This window comes from Panthera leo, chromosome B4, assembly GCF_018350215.1.
Source record: "Panthera leo isolate Ple1 chromosome B4, P.leo_Ple1_pat1.1, whole genome shotgun sequence".
NCBI lineage: Eukaryota > Metazoa > Chordata > Mammalia > Carnivora > Felidae > Panthera > Panthera leo.
In genome coordinates, this window is record NC_056685.1 from 89,187,652 (window position 1) to 89,208,342 (window position 20,691).

Consider the following 20,691-nt stretch of genomic DNA (forward strand, 5'->3'; position numbering starts at 1 on the left):
ATAATTTTAGTAATTAATTTTGCTATTACTGTACTACAACTCCAGCAAATTTTATCATTTTTCTAAATAAAACAAAAATGTTCTCATATATTAACACTATTGGAGCTCCAGAATTAGATCAGAACTGTATCTTTGTCAACATTTTCTTTCTAGTTAATTCTGCAGGTTGGATATTGAAGCATTCATTCAGACTCTCGCTTTGTGTTTTAATTTTTTTAATGTTTATTTTTAAGAGAGAGAGAGAGAGCACTCGTGCAAGTGGGGGAGGGGCAGAGAGCTAGGGAGACAGAATCTGAAGCAGGCTGCAGTCTCTGAGCTGTCAGCACAGAGCCTGATGCGGGGCTCAAACTCACAAACCGTGAGAGCTGAAGTTGGATGCTTAACCCACGGAACCACCCAGGCTCATTGTGTTTTAAATGATCATGGACTTACTTGGTTCTTTTAGTGACATCATTAGCATTATTAAAAGTCATATCTTGTTCTCCTCAAAGAAGATCTTTTGAGTATTTTTTCCTGAACTATGTATGTATTGTTAAATTCTTAACTCCGGTGATCATTCATTCCTTCGTTCTTGCCTGCATTACTAAAAAGCTGCAGTTCCGTCCATTCATCAATTTGCATGTGAGGCAAAGGGTTTCAGAGAGACTCTTGGGGCTGTGCTTTTTGCATAATGTTAAACATTTCTTTCTACTGATGACCTATTCTTGACACATAATGATAAAAACAAAGATTCTCTTCCAATTTTTTTTAAATTAGCTATCACCACCTGTAAGGCATAAAGAGAAAGGAAATGGAGCATAAATTATCCCAGAATTGAGCCTGGAAGTCATTTGAGAAACTTCCCTCTTGAAAGCAGAAACCCTGCTCTATGCTTTATTTCCTAAAATGTCTAGCCCTCCTGAAGAAGGTAATAACTCATTTGGGAAATTCTAAGGATTTAAGACAAAAGATATAAAGAGGTGGATAAGATTGTCCTTTACAGAATTTGGGACAGTCTTAATTCTGACCAGTGCCTGGGTAGCAGTCCTGGAATACAACTTTCCAAGTCTCTTAAAAGCATTACTCATAGTGGCACCTGGGTGGCTCAGTCAGTTAAGCATCCAGCTTTAGCTCAGGTCATGATCTCACAGTCTGTGAGTTCAAGCCCCGTGTCGGGCTCTGTGCTGACAGCTCAGAGCCTGGAGCCTGCTTCAGATTCTGTGTCTCCCTCTCTTTGCCCTTCTCCCACTCACATTCTGTCTCTCTCTCTCAAAAATAAGTAAACATTTAAAAAAAAAAAGCATTATTCCTAAAATAAGTACTTCTCCAGTCAAACCCTCACTAGTTTTTATTTTACTATTTTATTATTTATAAGGTTTTTTCTTTTTTTTTTTAGTTATCTCTACAACCAACATGGTGCGCAGATTTACAACCCCAAGATCAAGAGTTGCATGCTTCACCAACTCATCTAGCTAGGTGCCCCCCCCCCCCACTTTTTAAAAGTTTATTTATTTATTTGTTTGTTTGTTTGTTTTGAGAGAGAAACAGAGCAAGTGGGAGAGGGGTAGAGAGAAAGGGAGAGACAGAATCCCAAGCAGGCTCCCTACTGTCAGTGAAGAGCCTGATGCAGGGCTTGAACTCACAAACCGCGAGATCGTGACCTGAGCTGAAACCAAGACTCAGAAGCTTAACTGACTGAGCCACCAGGTGCCCCTAGGTACCCTTTAAAAAAACTTTTTTTTTTAAGTAAGAAGAAGAAACATTTAGATTAAATGTTTTCATCACCCCTTCACATTACCTCTCCAAAGAGGTAATGAGATTAAGTTTTGTTTTTCAATCATGGGAAGTTGAGGAATTTCAGCTAACTAGCCTGCTGGTCTAAGTAAGAGAAGAGGGATGGACAAAATGATTGCTTCCCTGAGAAGCTTGGCTGGGACCAAGTGAAGGTCTTCACAGCCTGGTGTCTATACAAGACGCCAATACTGAAAATAACATGAGTCTGGGTATATCTGAGCATGTGGACTGAGCTCCCGGATTTAACTACAAACCACCAAGTCGGAGGGAGTTCATCATTGTTTGTATCACACATCTATAACACATGTAGATCTGCTCCCCAGCAAGCCCCAACAACAAAAGCCTATCTGACTAGTCATCCTCCTGCTCTTCTAAATTGAATTTTCCAGATTTAAGTAGCTGAACCTGAAGTAAGCTTCTGAAAGGAACCAGTTTATCTGGTATCTGTAGCAGAGGTTGGCAAAATTCCACATTCAGGACCAAGTAGCCTGGAGCCTGTTACGTTTTTTCTTTAACAGCTTTATTGAGATATAATTCATGTGCCATACAGTTCCCCCTTTTAAAGTGTACAATTCATTGGTTTTTAATATATTTCCTGAGTTGTGCTACCATCACCACAATTAATTTTATAATATTTTCATCACACCCCCAACAATCCCATACCCATAAGCAGTCATTTCCCCTGTCTCCCCTAACTGTAATTAATCACTAATCTACTTTTTGTCTTTATATATTTGCCTATTCTGACATTCCATGTAAATGAAATCATACAGTATTTGGTCTTTTATGCCTGGTTTCTTCCACTTAGCATGTTTTCAGGATTCATCCATGTTGTAGCACATCAATACTTCATTTCTCTTTATTGCCAAATAATTTATTATATGGATGTTTCCACATTTTGGTTATGAATGATGCTGCCATGAACATTTGTATACAATATTTTGCATGGATACATATTTTCATTTCTCTTGGGCGTATATATACCTAGAAGTAGCATTGCCGGATCATATGGTGACTCTATCTTTAACCATTTGAGGAACTGCCAGACTGCTTTCCAAGGCGGCTGTGATATTTTACATTTTTACCAGTAGTGTGTGAGGGTTCCAATTTTGCCAAGAATTGCTATTAAGTATCTTTTTTATAATAGCTACCTAGGGGGTGAGAAGTGGTATCTCCTTGTGGTTTTGTTTTGCATTACTCTAATCTGCAGCCAACTTTTATATAGTGTAAAACTAAGAATGGTTTGTACATTTTTTAAATGTTGAGAAAAACACTTCATGATACATGAAAATTTTCTGAAATTTAAATTTCAGTCTCTATAAATAAAGTTTTATTGGAATATAGCCAAACCCATTCATTATGTATTGTCTGTGGCTGCTTTTCTCACTACGCCGAAGTAATTACAACAGAGACCATATGGCCTGCAAAGCCTAAAATATTTACTGTCTGACCATTCACAGAGAAAGTTTCCCAACCCTGGTCTACAATATAGTTGGATTCGACTACAAAGGATCTGGGGTAGGAAGGAGGAAGTATGACTGCCTGGTAAGAATAGATTCCTTCTTTCTTTCCTTCCTTCCTTATTCCTTCCTTCCTCTTTCTTTCTTCCTTTCTTCTTCCTTTCGTAGGCTCCACGCCCAATCTGGGGCTCAAACTCATGACCCTGAGATTAGGAGTCATATGCTCTACCAATTGAGCTAGCCAGGAGCCCAGGATTTTTTTTCCTTAATAAAAATAGAATGCAAGCTGGCAGAATAAGGAAACACATCAGGATATTATGGAACTTAGGTAGACCACCATATATTTTTATCTGGATCATTATTATAACATTCTTCCAAATCTGGACTCTCCCCATCATACACATTTCTCCCAGAGTTCTATTCCTAATCTGCCACTCTGATCATATATTGTTCATCAGAAACCTCTAGGGGTTTCCCACATCCACAGACTCTTAGGACCATTTAACCAGGGTCTGGCATGATCTGATAGCATCTTAATGTTCCAACCTTGTCTTCCAGCACTTTGAACCAGACCACCCAGCCTGAATTTCAGGATTCTGTGCTCATTCTTATTTTTCTTCTACGTAGAATGCTTTTTCTCTTCTCCAAATCCCAAACACACTTTATTATTGTTACTGTGAAATGTTTCAAGTATACAGAGAGGTAAAGAGAATGATATAGGAATATCTATGCACTCACCAACCACCAAGCTTTGTCAAGTCTTATCATTTTCCATGTTCTGTGGTGTTAAAAAAATATCGTAGAGTTAGTTATTTTTAAAGCCTCCTTAAATACAAAATCTTATAAGTAGGCCTCCTTGAGGCCTTCTTCCTGTGATTTCCTGTGATTTCCTGTAACACTTTCTATGTACCTCCATCATTGACCTGTTCTGCCCTTATAAAATATTTTGAGTATTCCTCACTATTATCATTCTCATGGAGGGGTACAAAGATTATTTATTTTAGGTAGTCTAATGAAAAGACATTTAAAAAAATTTTAACTGTGGGTTTCTTTTTTAATGTTTATTTTTGAGAGAGAGAAAGAGACAGAGTGAGAGTGGGGAGGGGCAAAGAGAGAGGGAGACACAGAATCTGAAGCAGGCTCCAGTCTCTGAACTGTCAGCACAGAGCCCGATGCCGGACTTGAACCCACAGACTGACTCTGAGATCATGACCTGAGCCGAAGTCAAGTGCTTAACCAACTGAGCCACCCAGGCACCTCCAAAATTGTGTTTATTTAAAAATGCACACTAGATGGGCACCTGGGTGGCTCAGTCAGTTGAGTGTCTGACTCTTGATTTCAGCTCAGGTCATGATCTCATGGTCATGGGATCGAACCCTGTGTGGGGCTCTGTGTTGGGCACGGAGCCTGCTCGGGATTCTCTTCCTCTCTCTCCCTCTGCCCCTCCCCTGCTTGCACTCACTCTCTCTCTCAAAAAATAAAAATGAAAAAAAAATTATAAAAAATAATAAAACAAAAATGTACATTAGAAATGTATGTACATACTAGTGTTTAAAAATATATATCTAGATCACCAACTCTGTGATTTCCCAGATATCCTTTAGGACATGGTTAAAGTAGGTAGAGATAGTAGAAAATTATTGAGTAAATAAAAATATAGATGATATGGCAAAAATTTTGAAGATTGTATTCAAATAATTTAGCTTAGAAAACTTAGCTTGTTAGAACAGGGACTTTGTTTTGTTTATTTTTGTATGCTCTAAGTACCCAACTAACCCAGAAAAGATGCTTATTGAATTGAATTTATTTCTCTCTGGGGCAAGATCCTTGAAAATCATAGGGAACCTCCTAAACCTTCTGACAGACCACTTAAGACATTTCCCCCACATTGAATGCCCCTGGCACATATGCCAGAGACAGATGGTGCTTTTTTCCCTCTCTCCCCATCCTGTCCATTATGACAAGTTGCCCCAGTTGGGGCTTGATTAAGTATGAAATAATGCCGGTGATAGTCGTGTTCTGAAGGCATGAGGACTCCAGCTTGCCAGGATGCTCTCATCAGCGTTGCTTCAACAGGACGATCTCAGCAAATTTCAGTTTGTGGACCATTTTGGTTCTTGGATCTGGTCCACCACACACACACACACACACACACACACACACACACACACACACACACTCAGGATACTTTATGTTTTAGAGAAGTGTTTCTTGGTCTCCTTAAAATTCACTATTTTGTGGCATTTCTTTCTTCCTTTCTTCCTCCCTCCCTCTCTTCCTCTGTCACTTCCTCCCTCTCTTCCTTCCTCCCTTCCTTCCTTTGTAGGCTTCACGGCCAGCACAGAACCCAACATGGGATTTGAACTCACGCCCCTGAGATTGAGACCTGAGCTGAAGTCAAGAGTCAGACACTTAACCAACTGAGCCACCCAGGCACTCCTGGCATTTTTTCATTATTGTTAATACTGAACCATCTGAAGTCACGTTGGCAACTGAATTTGGTCTTGAGACTTGGCAGTGAGGAATCATTTTGTATAGCAAACCCAATGCACAATGTTAGCCAAATTATGTCATACGGTTACAAAACTCCTGTCCTATCTTCCAGCTTTTCTGAGTAAATGTGACTCTTTCAGAAGTTTCACTCCTCCTACCCTAAAGTGACCTTATATGCTCTCAGATATCAGAGGATCCTAAGTGTGATGAAATCCTTTACTTTATTTCCTTTCTTATAGCCTGCTTAAATTTTAAGGTGGTGTTTTGGGAGAGTGGGAAGCAGGGGGAACCTCTGAGACCTCTGAGTCACAAAAGGGATCAGAACATGTCTAAAGTTTGATTTAACCCTCAAAGCTTCACTCATATTGGGCTAAATAAGCCTCTGGGAGAAGCCTATGAAACTTCTGTATATGGTGTTAAGAAGTGTTTTCTTTCCTAATTCCTACTGCTAAGGCACAGGTCTTTGCTGATCTTAAAACTCCATGACAGGACTAGCTTATAACCAGGTTTTTTAATGTTACACTTTATCATCCAAATGAAGACACTTTTATAAATGAAACGGGTACTGGGAAGAAAAAGGCATAAACCACCGAGCCTCTTATCCTCTATAACAGATCCTTTCAAACTGGGGACTGGTTTTTGTGTTGTTTTTTTTTTCTTCCCAGGGGAGGGGACTAGTTTTCAACTTGAAAGTCTATGGGGTTTCTCAGAGAGTTTGAAGTTTTGTTTTCATTTCAGTGACATGGCTGTGTTTGCATTGTTTGCGCTAATCCATTGTTTGTCCCGAGTGGGAAAATTTTAATTGTCCCTCGTCAAAAAGATAACAGAATCAGACTTCACTTCCAGATAGGGAAATGTTCAAGCCAAGCCAAGTCAGGGGACAGCATGGCCTGTAAAAAAAAGACATGTAGTAGTTCTGAAAGAGAAGAGTAAAGTGTGATAGCAGGATACTGAACTCAAGAGCCTGTGTTGTATATTGTACCGTATTCATTTTGCAAGAGGAGATGGAGTTTCAGCAAAATGTCATACATTACATTAAAAATATTAATTTGTATTTAATTTTACAAACGTTTCAGTCCTAAATTTGTGTTGGTTAAGTGTCCAACCTCTGCTCAGGTCATGATCTCGCCGTTCGTGAGTTCGAGCCCCACGTCGGGCTTTTTGCTGACAGCTAAAAGCCTGGAGCCTGCTTCAGATTCTGTGTCTCCCTCTGTCTCTGCCCCTCCCCTGCTTGCGCTCTGTTTCTCTCTCTCAAAAATAAACATTAAAAAATAAATAAATAAATAAATTTGTGTTGACTTAATAAGAGCATAAGGAGCTTTCTTACACCTATATTTATGTAGTACCTATTAAAGAAGCATAACCACAAAAAATAATTTAATTTTGAAGGTCCACAGGAATTTTAAAAGTTTAAGAGTCCATTCTCCTGCTTAGAGCAGTTTTAGTATTAGATCTTTTTCTTCCTAACCCAACTATGCCCTCTGGTGGTGTAGTTGCTGATAGAAGCAAAATACTCCCTTTATAAAATGTGTCCTTTTCAGATTCATTTGTAGATCAGCTGTGCAGCCGACAAAATAATTTCCCTGTAGAAACGGTGTTGTAAACAATGGCAGTTACTGCCGGATAGCCCACAAAAACCCACAGTGGTTCTAGGTCACTTGATCCTCAACCTCCTTTGACCTCCTTCACTGCCTTCCTCACTGGCCAAACAAACAGATCACCATGTCCCCAGTCACTGTCAACACCACTACTACTCTGTCCCCATACCTTTCCGGAGTAGAAAGAGGGAGGAAGTGAGTTAGTGCTTCTGTCAACTCCAAAATCTTATAGAAATAACTTGTGCCCTGAAACCCGTCCCCGTCCTGGGGCCTTCAGAGGAATGGGCCACCTAGAAGGAAACTTAGAGGTCCTCTTTGCTTCTTTCCAAATCTTGGGGTAAATAATCTTGCTTCCTTTTCTTTTGTCCTGCCCAGAGCTCCTCTTAGCTTTTCAGGGTTAGAGTCATCTTCCAAGTAGAAGGCAACAAGGAAGGAAAAGCAGACTAGAAAAAAGTGGAAAGAAAAGAAAATGCTTTGACCCAAGGTTTCCCCAAACCCAGAAGTCAGAAGTCTCTGATATCTAACCAGTAAACCTTCAAACACCTCGTCTCCTCCATGCTTGACAACTTTCCCTTACCAGTCCCTTCTGGAAGAGGAAGGGTTGAGGGAACACTCAGTCTCATGGTACCTGGTGTGTATCATACCAGGAGCATTTAAGCAGTCAGCTATTATTTGTACTTTGTGATTCCGAGGGCCTCTCCGTGGTGAGGGATAGGGACGATGTGGACCCTGCTGTGTCTAGGCAGATACAAATCCCATTTTCAAGCAACTAGAAGAGGAGCGCCTGGGTGGCCCAGTAGATTAAGTATCCGACTTCAGCTCAGTTCATGATCTCACAGTTTGTGGCTTTGAGCCCCAAGTCGTGCTCTGTGCTGGCAGCTCGGAGCCTTGAGCCTGCTTCAGATTCTGTGTCTTCTTCTCTCTTTCTCTCTTTCTGTCCCTCCCCTGCTCATGCTCTCTTTCTCTCTCTCTCTCTCTCAAAAATAAATAAACATTAAAAAAAATTTTTTTTAAGATAAAGGAACTAGAAGAACTCTTCAGAAGATTATTGAATCCATTTATAGTGACAAAAGGGAAAATTTATATGATTTTAACAAAGTAGGAAAAAATAGCAAAAACATAGAGACAAGTGAAACACTTCAGCTAGTTAGAGTACCTGACTGTGGTACATTACTTAATTTGGAATTGCCCTAACATTGACATAATGTGTAAGTTTATTTAAAATAAATGAAAATGTTGATCGTTTTATCTATTGCTATTTAGTAAACCACTCAGTGGGGAGTAGGAGAGACTTAGAAGCTGGCCAGCAGGGAAACTGCTGATGGCTGTGAAAGGTTTTTTATTCATACCAGCAGCATCACACTGTGATATGAATTTTTTTCTATCATTCTTCTAGGTAAGGAAAGGAAAAGAAAGCTGGAAACACTGGAAAAATAAACGAGTTCTTTCCTGTGAAGGTGAGCTTGATTATTTTTCTGTTGAATTTTGGTAAAATAGCAAGGATTAGATTAATTAATGATTGATAACAAATGAAGATTAGTGAGAACGGGTAGGGTACTTAATACTACCTAAATATTTGTATTTAAGTTTTTATCTGCATTATGTATCCTATTTGAAAATAAAGTTTCTGTAAAGTACAAAAACAAAAATAAAATACTTTGGGCGTGAAAAAATAAATTAAAAAAAAACCCAAAGAATCTAAAACTCAGAAGCTTAAAACAACCCTTTATTTAAAAACAAAACAAAGTTGAGCTCATAAAAACAGAGTAGAAAGTGCTTGCCAGGGGCTAGGGAACAGGGGAGAATAGGGAGAGGGAGAGGACTACCTCTCCAAATTTTCAAGGGTACAAACTTTTATTTTATTTATTTTTTGATTTTTTTTTTAAATGTATATTTTTGAGAGAGAGACAGATAGTGTGGGTGGGGGAGGAGCAGAGAGAGAGGGAGACACAGAATCTAAAGCAGGCTCCAGGCTCTGAGCTGTCAGCACAGAGCCCAACTCAGGGCTCAAACCCATGAACCCTGAGATCATGACCTGAGCTGAAGTCAGATGCTTAACTGACTGAGCCATTCAGGTGCCCCAAGGGTACAAATTTTTAGTTGTAAGATGAAGAAAGTGTGAGAATCTAATGTATAACATGGTGACTATAGTTGATAATACTGTATTGTATAAATGAAACTTGCTAGGAAAGTAGAACTTCAATATTCTCATTAAAAAAGGTGAATATGGCGGGGGTGGGTGGCTCAGTCCGTTAAGCATCCGACTTCGGCTCAGGTCATGATCTCGCTGTTTGTGGGTTTGAGCCCCATGTTGGGCTCTGTGCTGACAGCTCGGAGCCTGGAGCCTGCTTCACATTCTGTCTCCCTCTCCCTCTGCCCCTCCCCTGCTTGTGCTCTCTCTTTGTCTCTCAAAAATGAATAAATGTAAAAAAAAAAAAAAAAAAAAAAGTGAATATGGGGGCACCTGGGTGGTTCAGTTGGTTAAGCGTCCAACTTCGGCTTGGGTCATGATCTCACAGTTCGTAGATTTGAGCCTTGCATCAGGCTCTGTGCTGACAGCCCGGAGCCTTCTGATTCTGTGTCTCCCTCTCTCTGCCCCTCCCCCGCTTGCATGCTGTCTCTCTCTCTCTCTCTCTCTCTCTCTCTCTCTCTCTCTCAAAAATAAATAAACATAAAAAAATTTAAAAAACAAAAGGTGAATATGTGAGAAGATGGGTGGGTGGGGAGAAATCCTTTCACAGTGTATAGGCACGTGAAATCATCACATGGTAAGCTTGTAAATATCTTACAGTTTTCTCAGTTATACTTTTACTATAAAACTGGGAAAAAATCCACTCTTTTATTGTATCTCAGAATTCTGTAGATTGGCCGGGTGGTTCTCGTACAGGCCTCCCTCGGGGTCTCTCAGGATTTTGATGGGAGGTGAGCACTGGGGCTGGTGCTGTTGCCTCTCTTGGCCTCCTTCGCCCATTCCCTGAGTCCTTTCCTTCACACACTGTGCCGGGCACCATTCCAGTTGCTGGGTTATTCATCTTGAATAGGACAAATGAAGGCCAGACCCTCAAACAGCTTACATTCTTAAATTCTGACATTGCAAAAATACCCAGGAAACAAATCCATTATGATGTGATGTAGGTGGGTAGGAGGCTACTTTGGAGTGATCAGAGAAGTCCTATTTGAAGTAACACTTGAAGATCTGGGGGACAAGGATTTGCTAGTGCAAGTTTCCAGGGCTTGAAGGGACTTGGGGATTTAAAGCGATGCACAAAATCCAGTGTGTTTGGGGAGAAGTAAGTGAGGAGACCAATTGGGTTAGGTCACAGAATTAGTCAGAGGCCAGGTCATGAAGGGCCCTGAAAGCCATTAAGGACTTTGGATTTCATCCTGGGTAATAGGAAGTTTTTAAATCATAAATGTATTAATTCTCTTGTTGAAAAGATCACTCTTGCCTTAGAGAAAGGGGTCAAGGGTGAAAACAAGGAGACTAAATAAATAGGCTGTTGCAGTAGGTGCTGGAGGCTTGGACAGGGTGAAAGCTGTAATTCTGGGAAGTCAGTAGATCCCAAATATATTTTGAAGGCATCTCCAGTAAGCACTGCTGATAGGTTGCATTGGGTGAATGAAAAGAAAGGAGAAAACACAGAGGTTCTCAAGTTTCTCTTTTGAGCAGTGGGATGAATGAAATACCATTCACTGAGAAGACTGTAGAAGAACATTTTTTATTTGGGGTGATGCAAGAAGCAAATATAAAATTTTATTTGAACATGTTGAAGTATGTTATGCTTCCTCAATAATTTGTAATTGAACTCGATGGTTTGAGGTTTACCCAAACTGCAAAAATAAGCCAGGTTATAACAAAGTGTCCTGCTATCTGGGAAATTAGAATAAATGGTAAATATTTAAAGTATAAGTTCATCAAGCAAGTTAGTATTTCTGTTACGATAATAGCTACAATTTGTTAAAGGGTTTTTGTTTGAACCATATGAAATTATGGATATCGACAATTTTGAACTTGAAATGGCAATATCATATGGTTCATCCCAGTACATAGTAGCCACAGAATTATTTCTTTATATATGAATGAATAAATATTCACAAAAACCCTTAAGGTAGGCTTTTTGTTATCTTACAGTTGATAAAATGGAAGTTCTGAAAGAGGTTAACTAACCTGCCACAGGGATGGTGACAAGAAAGTAGGCAAGGAGGAATGAAAACAAGGTCTTTCTGCCCTAGCATCTGAACTTTAAGCCACAAAGTCATACTACCAAGATCTCTAGCCAAGGAGTCCTGCTGCTTCCAAACGAGAAAAGCTTCAGACCTCATACACAGATATGCAGATACAAGAGTGCTTGGTCTGATTGGATGGAGAATTGCCGACTGTCTCCCTTCTGGAGAAACCCAAGTCCAAGTGGACCTTACAAGCCAGCATTGCATTTTACAAGTAGATACACTGAACAAAAAGAAATCAGATAGTCAATACTATTAAAAGTTTCTCAAAAATTCCCATCAATTTCTTCAAAAATTTCCATATTCCCTTCTATAATCATCACTGAACTTCTCTATGCTACAAAAATATTAACTATAAAACAAGTGAGTCTAACCTCAGAGAAAGAATATATAATGTCACAGGTTGGAGCTTATCACTAGTCAACAAGCTTTGACCACTTTTATCAAATGCCTCAGAGCACATTTATTACTGTACTCTCAAGCATTCTTATACACTATTAGAAGTGATACTGCCCATGAGTGAGATTCAATAGGGAAACATGTAAAATATGTTATCAATTATAGGGTCTTCAAGCTTCTCCCTGTTTACATAGTTTCTAGGTTATCTAGATTTCATTAAAGTGAACACTACGTGTGAATCAATTAGGAACTCTATAAATACAGTATATCAGTTTGATCCGTTAGTGCTTAGTTGTGTAAGACAAAGGCTGACAAAAGTTTCCATAACTAAAAAGCTTTCTGTCTACCCTTGGGAAGAGTATTTCCCACATAGCTCTTATATTAGCAGTGCCAATTAGAGCCAACTATTCCTGGTGGTAAGCAATAGAAATAGTCACTTGTCAATTAAATCACACTCCTACTAATGGAAAATTGAAGTTTTTATTTAATAAGCACGTGAATCTGGGGCACCTGGGTGGCTCAGTCAGTGAAGCGTCTGACTCTCGATCTTGGCTCAGGTCATGATCTCTCAGTTTGTGAGTTGGAGTCCTGCATTGGGCTCTGCACAAGCAAAGCCTGCTTGGGAATCTCTCTCTTCCTCTCTCCCTGTCCCTCCCCCATTTACACTTTCGTGCTCTCTCCCTCTCTCTCTCAAAATAAATAAATAAACATTTAAAAAATAACTAAATTAATCTGTTCTTCAATACTATATTGATCAGGGGGTCTCTGAGTAGAGGAGCTAGTATAGTAGCTATTCCCCACATTGGTGCAAAAAAAAATAATAAAGTCAGTACTTATTTTTTTAAGGGCCAGTACTTACTAGTCTGTAAGTTCTCAGCCAGCTTCAGTGTTATTTTAGTAATAATAATGGTAATAATAATAATAAATACTATGTACCGAATCCTTACTACATGCCACATACCATGATATGTGCATTACAAACATCTTCGCATTAAAATCTCCTAACAATCCAGTGGGATAGGTTGTATTATCTTTCTTTTGACTGAAGCTTAGAGATGCTAAGTAACTTCCCAATGTCCAAAACTGCTGCAGAGCTAAGATTTAAACTCAACCATTTTGGCCTCAAAACCCATGCTCTTCCCCCTATTATATGTGTGTGTGTGTGCATGTGTAACAGTAGAGCTGATTACTGTGAGTTTACTCTTAGTGCAGGTGATAAATGCAATGCCTGTGTTATAAAAGTGGTCAAAGAGTCTAGAATTTTGAGCCCAGCCTGAAAACTAGCTTTATGTGCTTGCTTTTTTGGTGATCCTTTGTATTTGTAAAAAGTTATATATGTGATTTTCATATTCAAAATGTTTCTACAATTAGACTTCCTAAAAGTAATTATTTTGTAGTTGAAGTCAATATTTAATGGGTCAAATGTGTCTGATTACTTACAGAGATGGATTATTTAGTGATTTTCTTGGCTTTGGCATTAATGCAAAAAACACAGTAGGAAAGAATTGTGGAAAGATAACCGTTTAAAGTATGTATTAATTTTGGGGTTGCCCTCCCACATTGTGCACACGCATAGACAAATGTCCTAAGAAAATCAGGATGACAAATTATTCAACCATTAGCTTTCAAAAATGCCACTGACATAGTCCTATATGGAGAGATTCAGATGCATTCTGACAGAGCTTTGGCTCCCAGAGATTAAGTATACTCTTAGAGAACAGAGAACAGTGAGTGGGAGAAAGGAGCCCTTCAAGCACCTGTCTAAGACATGCAGGAGAGAATCCCAGGCCCTCTCAGGAGCCAGCACTGCTGTTAGCCCAGAGCTGGGGCACTTTGTAGAAGCTGAGGCAGAGCTGATCGTCCTCTCGTTGTCATTCTGTGGGTTCCACCCTTCACCAGGGGTCAGTCAACCCACTGTCCATCATTAGCCCAGTTTGAAGTATTGCTTGCATTTATCCCAAGAATCTTTTCAGCTTCTTCTGAATGTCTCTTGGGAGCAATCCCTCATCTAAGAGCTCAGGACATTCATAAACACCATTCTGTTCCGCGCCCCCCCCCCCCCCCCCATCTCCACCTCCAGATTAGAAACTAGAAGTCTTGTAGTCTTTGATGGGTGATAGTGGAGGAGCCTTGGATGCTTTGTGGGGTGATGCTGGTGACAGCTGAAAGAGAAACGTTCGGTCCAAAGAAAGCAGGATTATTTGGAATCAACGTGAAATCACCCATTGAGCTGGATAGCAGAGAAATGCACTACCCCATCACAGAGTGTTAAGAAGCATTTTGTCACAGGCAGAGAATGTTTAGAGCTGGATAAGAGCTTGGAGAACATCTTGTCTCACCCTTCCACATAGCAGAGGAAGCCCAGAAAGGAGACCTGCCTTTTTTAAGGTCAAATACCTGGTTAATGGCTCAGCCACAACCAGTAATAAGATGTCTTCAGTGAGTTTAATTCTCTCTCTAATGCACAGCACAGAAAAATCTGGCTTGCAGGCTCTTTTTTGGGGTTTTTCTCAGATCCTCTTTCAAGGCATGGTCAGTCAAAATAGAGAACCCACTTCTTAAGTTCTTAGAATTCCAAGTTCAACAGCTCACAGTGACACCAAAGTTGAGTTTTTGTTGGATTAGTTTATTGCCATAAGATAAAGTGAAGACATTTTTTTAAATGGTTGGGAGAGCCATAACTGCTTAAAGACAATTTCTCTTTCACAGAGACTCTATGAGAGTCTCACACTGGCCCATGAGTGCCTGAAACTGAGCACCAGAATGCATTTAATTGTGAAGAAAGCCTTGGGGCGCCTGGGTGGTGCAGTCGGTTAAGCGTCCGACTTCAGCCAGGTCACGATCTCGCGGTCTGTGAGTTCGAGCCCCGCGTCAGGCTCTGGGCTGATGGCTCGGAGCCTGGAGCCTGTTTCCGATTCTGTGTCTCCCTCTCTCTCTGCCCCTCCCCCGTTCATGCTCTGTCTCTCTCTGTCCCAAAAATAAATAAAAAACGTTGAAAAAAAAATTAAAAAAAAAAAAAGAAAGCCCAAGCTTCCTTCCCCGTGATAAATGAAGAACTGACCTTTCTTCTAGCTGTGCCTGTGTTCTTCTGCTCTTTCTCTGGTGAATACTTACTTCATTGGGATTTTTACAGGTAGACAGGCAGGGGTGTCTACCTATTGCTCAGCATTTCTCTCATGACCACCTTGCAATTTCTAGTCCCCACACGGTTTATCTTTGGGTATTTCAGTGGGTTCACACCACTCTCCATTGTCACACCAACAAACTCATCAGGTTGCACTTTCTACATTTACTCTCCACAGGCCTCTGTTTTCTTTATAGTTTTTTATTTTTAGAAACTTCTTTTGAGAGGAACACTCATTTTTTAGCATCACTTTACGTATGTCATCGTATTTAAAGTTTATTTTTTTGTGGCAGATAAACGACTATTTAAAGACTTCTCTTACGGGTATTGATGGAACCTTTAAATAAAATCTGTTTGTAAGACACAGGGATAGCCAGATATTAAATAAGTCAAAATTTTAAGTCTTCTTGTAAATATTAGGTTGACTCCTGATTAACATTTGAGATTCTTATTAACGTTCCACACATTGTTTCTGTTCAACCAATTTCAGAACTTCATGAAAAAGTTGAGTGGTAGGTTGGGTAATAGGATACCACAATGGGAGCCTTTTTTCCAAGGCTGGCATGTGAATAAAGTACCTGCAAATCATGAAAAGAAACAAAATAGCTTTAAAAGCAAGAATTTTCACATTGCTCGCAGCAGTATGCACATACTCACTAGGCGTAGGGCTGTTGGGGATGGGGGTCTAAACCTAAGACTCAGCCAGTATCTGCAGCGGTCTGATCTCCCCTGTTTGTGACCTAGAACATCTCTGCTATGTGTGCCTTTCAGCTGACTGAGACACTTCACTTCATTCAGCAAAGGAAGTGGATTTCATTTATAATGTATCCATTCTGAAGGCATTACTAGGGAAGCCAGGACTGTCCTCGCCACAGTGTGTGCTGAGCGACTTGCTTCTGGTTTCCTCAGACAACACACAGGAAGTTGAAACGAAAGGGTCAAGTTGTGGTGACCTGGAGGCCCCAGTCAGGAGGGAAGAGTAGGATTCATCCCCATGGCCTCTGTGAAAGTTTGGGAAAAGCCAAGGGAAGAAAGAGAAGGAGAAAACCGTTAGCCCTCCCCTGATGGCTTAAAAGATAGGTTCTCAACCCTGGGGGTGCACATGAGAATCATCTGGGGGAGTCTTTGTTGTTGTTGTTGTTGTTGTTGTTGTTTTTCAATGTCAAAACCCAGGATCCACTGCAGACAAAATGAACAGAAGTTCTGCATGTGACACCTGAGTGTCAGTACTTTTTCAGTTACTCTGGTGATTCTAACGCATGCAAATTGAAAATCACTACTTTACAACAAGGATCACAAACCTAAATGCCCACAGGTAACCGATGAGGAGGAGGGTCGGCTAAGAGTAGAGAGGAGGCAAGTAGCACACTAACGAAGTACAAGTACGCCAGAGGGCAGCTGCTGCTGAGCTCTCGCCAACTCTTGTCATGCAGGAATGTGACGCCATTTTGGCAGATTTTTAAATGTGTGTAGCTAATCATTTAAAAATTGGGTTGTGTGATACATGCTACAACATGCATGCACCTCGAAAACATTATGCTAAGTGAAAGAAGCCAGACACAAAAGGCCATATATTGTATGATTCTGTTGATGTGGAATGTCCAGGATAGACAAATCCACAAGAGAGAAAGCAGATTAGTGGTCACCAGGGGTGGGGGGAGGGGAGCATGGGTTGTGACTGCTTAAAGGGTACCAAGTTTCTTTGGAGGTGATGAAAATATTCTGCAAGTAGATAGTGGTAATGGTTGCACAACATTGTGAAATGTATTGAAAGCCACTGAATTGCACACTTCAAAATGGTGAATTTCATGCTATACCTTAAAAAATAACTGCGGGGGCACCTGGGTGGCTCAGCAGGTTAAGCTTCTGACTTCGCTCAGCTCATGATCTCATGGTTTGTGAGTTGGAGCCGGGCACCAGGCCCTGAGCTGACAGCCCAGAGCATGGAGCCTGCTTCGGATTCTCTCTCCCTCTCTCTCTGCCCCTCCCCCCCTTGTGTTCTGTCTGTCTCTCAAAAATAAGTAAACGTTAAAAAAAACAAAAAACAGAAAAAAAATAAGCTTTGTGGACCAATTCAGACAGGCCAAAGAAAACCGTTTTATAGAAGCCAGAGTGGGACCTATGGTGTAAAACCACATGGAGGAAAACCAGGGTCCACAAATTGGGCTGAAAATTTTTAAAAAGCCAATCTAACATAATGTATGCCTCCACATCCTTTCATGTCTGCAACCAAACTGGTAGCAAAGCTGTGCCTGCTGCACCCTTTTCATCTTAAGTCAGACACAAGCTGGGTTTTTTCCTTGATAGGTGCTAATGCAGAGCTGAGCGGCTGCCAGCCTATAAATAGAAGTAGGAACCCCTGAGGCGCAGAACAAGCTGGCTGATGAAACCAGCGCTTTTATTCCTCTCCCTTACTGTTTTGTTACTGAGCAAGAGAGGGGTAAAGGAAACAGACAATAATAACCACACTCATTAATTGTTTCTCCTTTATCAATTGCTTTTTTCCCAATGTGCCGTTAAATTCACACTCCCTAATTTATCATCCCCTTCAGTAGGGTTTGTTACTCTTAATTACTCACAGCATGTTAAAATCATTACTACTTCCGTGAGGCGCTCACTGGCTGCAACAAAGACAATGAGGGAGACTCGGCTCTTCAAAGAGACTTTGAGGTTTCCTTAGTCTCTGCTAGCCTGGGAATTCACTTCCACTGGCAGTGGTTTAAGAGCTCCCCCAAATCCTACTTTACCACGGATCAAAGTGAAATATTACTAAAAACAAAAATAGAATTGCCCTCATCACTTCCATCTTCTAAATATCGGGCCGTGTTGCAGAAAGAAGATGAGATTCAGATTTTCCTTACCTGAATTCTTCTCTGTAGTCATTCCTAATATACTCAGCTAAAGTCTGGCTGTACCGCAGGCAGCTCTTGAGGATGTAAAACTGCTGATACAGCAGAACGGCTTGGCTGGGACTTAGCAGCTGAAATGAAGCTCCAAGCCCCTTTACCACCTGTTTCACAATACTGGCCAGGAAGGTGATCTAAACAAGAAAAAAACAGTGACAATGTAGACTGCATGCCACCCATAAGGCACCTGTTTCAGCTGGGGCCTCACCTATACAAGTAGGCTGAAGTCCTCACCGCCCTTACACCAATACTGCACTGTTTCTCACTGAAACGGTACTCAAGAGAACACCAGACCGTAGACCAGTTGGGTTTACCGATCGCCCCCCTCAAGCAGGATCAGAATAAATGCTGACCATCAAGGAAATTTGGTTCTAATGTAAAAGGAGAACATTGGAAGCAGGAGTGGGGACAGAAGAGGAGCTTGGAAAGGCCTGTGGCTTCCTCCAGGAGAGAAGATAGTCCCTCTTCTCTTCTGTTGTGACGAACAAATGGCCCACAGAAATAAATTTCTTGTAACTTTCAAAGAGGGTTCCTCCAAGGCTGTAGTTCTCAAAATTTAGTATGCATAAAAATCACCTAGGCAGCTCACTAGACATGTGGAATCCTAAGACCCGCCTCAAGGTATTTACCATAAACAATTCCCATGGCTTTGTTCCACAGACAACACGTTGACAAACACCAAGTGAGAAACCCAGGAAAACCAGGCTTGACACAAACAAGTGATGTTGATGTCACTGTTAGCTGGGGTTTTCTTTTTTTTTTTTTTCAATTTTTTTTTTAACGTTTACTTTTGAGACAGAGAGAGACAGAACATGAATGGGGGGAGGGTCAGAGAGAGAGGGAGACACAGAATCAGAAGCAGGCTCCAGGTTCTGAGCTGTCAGCACAGAGCCCGACGCGGGGCTCGAACTCACGGACCACGAGATCACGACCTGAGCCGAAGTCAGACGCTTAACTGACTGAGCCACCCAGGTGCCCCTAGCTGGTGGGGTTTTCATTGAGACTATGTCTGCGATCATTTCTGATGGGGCAATGAAAATGGAAATAGTAGCAATAATGTGAACTTCTTGAATTCCTGCTTCTCACACACACACACAAAAGTCATTTACAACCGAACCAAGGAGGCCTGGCTGGCTCAGTTGGTAGAGCATGTGACTCTTGATCTCGGGACCATGAGTTCAAGCCCCATGTTGGGTGTAGAGATTACTTAAACACACACACACCCCAAAGGGGCACCTGGGTGGCTCAGTTAGTTAAGCTACTACAAGAACAGAAAGGAACACTAGTGTCCTTTCAAGCTCTAATGAGCAGGTCCCTTTGCATGCCCATTAAATTAGTAGCAATAAAGGTATTGCCTTTTCTATTGATGCTGCTCATCATGGGCTCAAACCCATGAACCTTGAGGTAATGATCCAAGCCAAAGTAGGACGCTTGGCTGACTGAGACAGCCAGGCTCTTCTAACTTTATTTTTTAAATTTATTTTGAGAGAGAGAGAGAGAACAAATAGGGGAGGGGCAGAGAGAGAGGGAGACGGAGAACCCCAAGCAGGCTCTGCACTGTCAGCGCAGAGCCTGACACAGGGCTCCATGTCACAACTGTGAAATCATGACCTGACCTGAAATTAAGATTCAGAGGCTTAACTGACTGAGCCACCCAGGGGCCCCATGCCATCTCTTTATTATGAGAGATTTATTTATTTTTTTGTTTTAATCTACTTCTATGATTGTTATTTTTTAAATATAATTTATTGCCAGATTGGCTTACCTACAACACCTAGTGATCATCCCAACAAGTGCCCTTCTCAGTGCCCATCACCCATTTTCCCCTCTCACCCACCCTCAGTTTGTTCTCCGTATTTTAGAGTCTCTTGTGGTTTGCCTGCCTCCCTCCCTCTCTGTTTCCCTCTCTGTTTATAACAACTTTTCCCCTTCCCTTCACCCAGGGGCTTCTGCTAAGTTTCTGAAGATCCACATATGAGTGAAAACATATGATATCTGTCCTTCTCTAAATGACTTACTTCACTCAGCATAATACCTTCCAGTTCCATCCACGTTGCAGCAAATGGCATGATTTCATTCTTCCTCATTGCCAAGTAGTATTCCATTGTATATATAAACCACATCTTCTTTATCCATTCATCAGTTGATGAACATTTAGGCTCTTTCCATAATTTGGCTATTGTTGAAATCGGTGCTATAAACATTGGGGTACATGTGCCCCTGTGCATCAGCACTCCTGTATCCCTTGGGTAAATTCCTAGCAGTGCTATTGCTGGGTCATAGGGTAGATCTATTTTTAATTTTTTGAGGAACCTCCACACTCTTTTCCAGAGCAGCTGCACCAGTGTGCATTCCCACCAACAGTGCAAGAGGGTTCCCGTTTCTCCACATCCTCTCCAGCATCTATAGTCTCCTGATTTGTTCATCTTAGCCACTCCGACTGACGTGAGGTGGTATCTCAGTGTGGTTTTGATTTGTATTATGAGAAATTTAAAGCAAAACATGACATAATCAGATTTTTTAAAATAGATCCCTCCAACAAGTCTGGTGGGAAGGTAGGACAGACTATATAGATGTGATTGTACTTTCAAAGAAAGAGAGTCAGTGGTACTAGGGACTAGGATGGTGGCTGACAGGACAGAGTGCCCCAGTGATCCCAAGTGTTAATTCATACTCGCCAACTCATACTTGCTGTTTAAGATAAATGTTCA

At 41.0% G+C, this 20,691-nt stretch overlaps 1 protein-coding gene and 1 long non-coding RNA gene across 8 annotated transcripts in view; one reads left to right on the plus strand and one right to left on the minus strand.

The window, feature by feature from the left end:
* The window catches only part of LOC122224781, a 119,778-nt gene that overhangs the window by 16,819 nt on the left and 82,268 nt on the right, over positions 1-20,691 (plus strand). For all 4 annotated transcript variants that reach the window (XR_006204932.1, XR_006204931.1, XR_006204930.1 and 1 more), the window contains exon 2: positions 8,721-8,781. This is a non-coding gene — a long non-coding RNA (uncharacterized LOC122224781). The remainder of the gene's footprint in view (positions 1-8,720; positions 8,782-20,691) is intronic.
* Positions 15,335-20,691, minus strand: part of CB4H12orf56 (chromosome B4 C12orf56 homolog) — an 83,658-nt gene continuing 78,301 nt past the window's right edge. For all 4 annotated transcript variants that reach the window (XM_042947067.1, XM_042947065.1, XM_042947064.1 and 1 more), the window contains 2 exons: positions 17,936-18,114; positions 15,335-15,652 (listed from right to left, as the gene is read on the minus strand). In XM_042947067.1, coding sequence (XP_042803001.1) covers positions 15,526-15,652; positions 17,936-18,114 — 306 coding nt within the window. In that variant the 3' untranslated portion in view covers positions 15,335-15,525. The remainder of the gene's footprint in view (positions 15,653-17,935; positions 18,115-20,691) is intronic.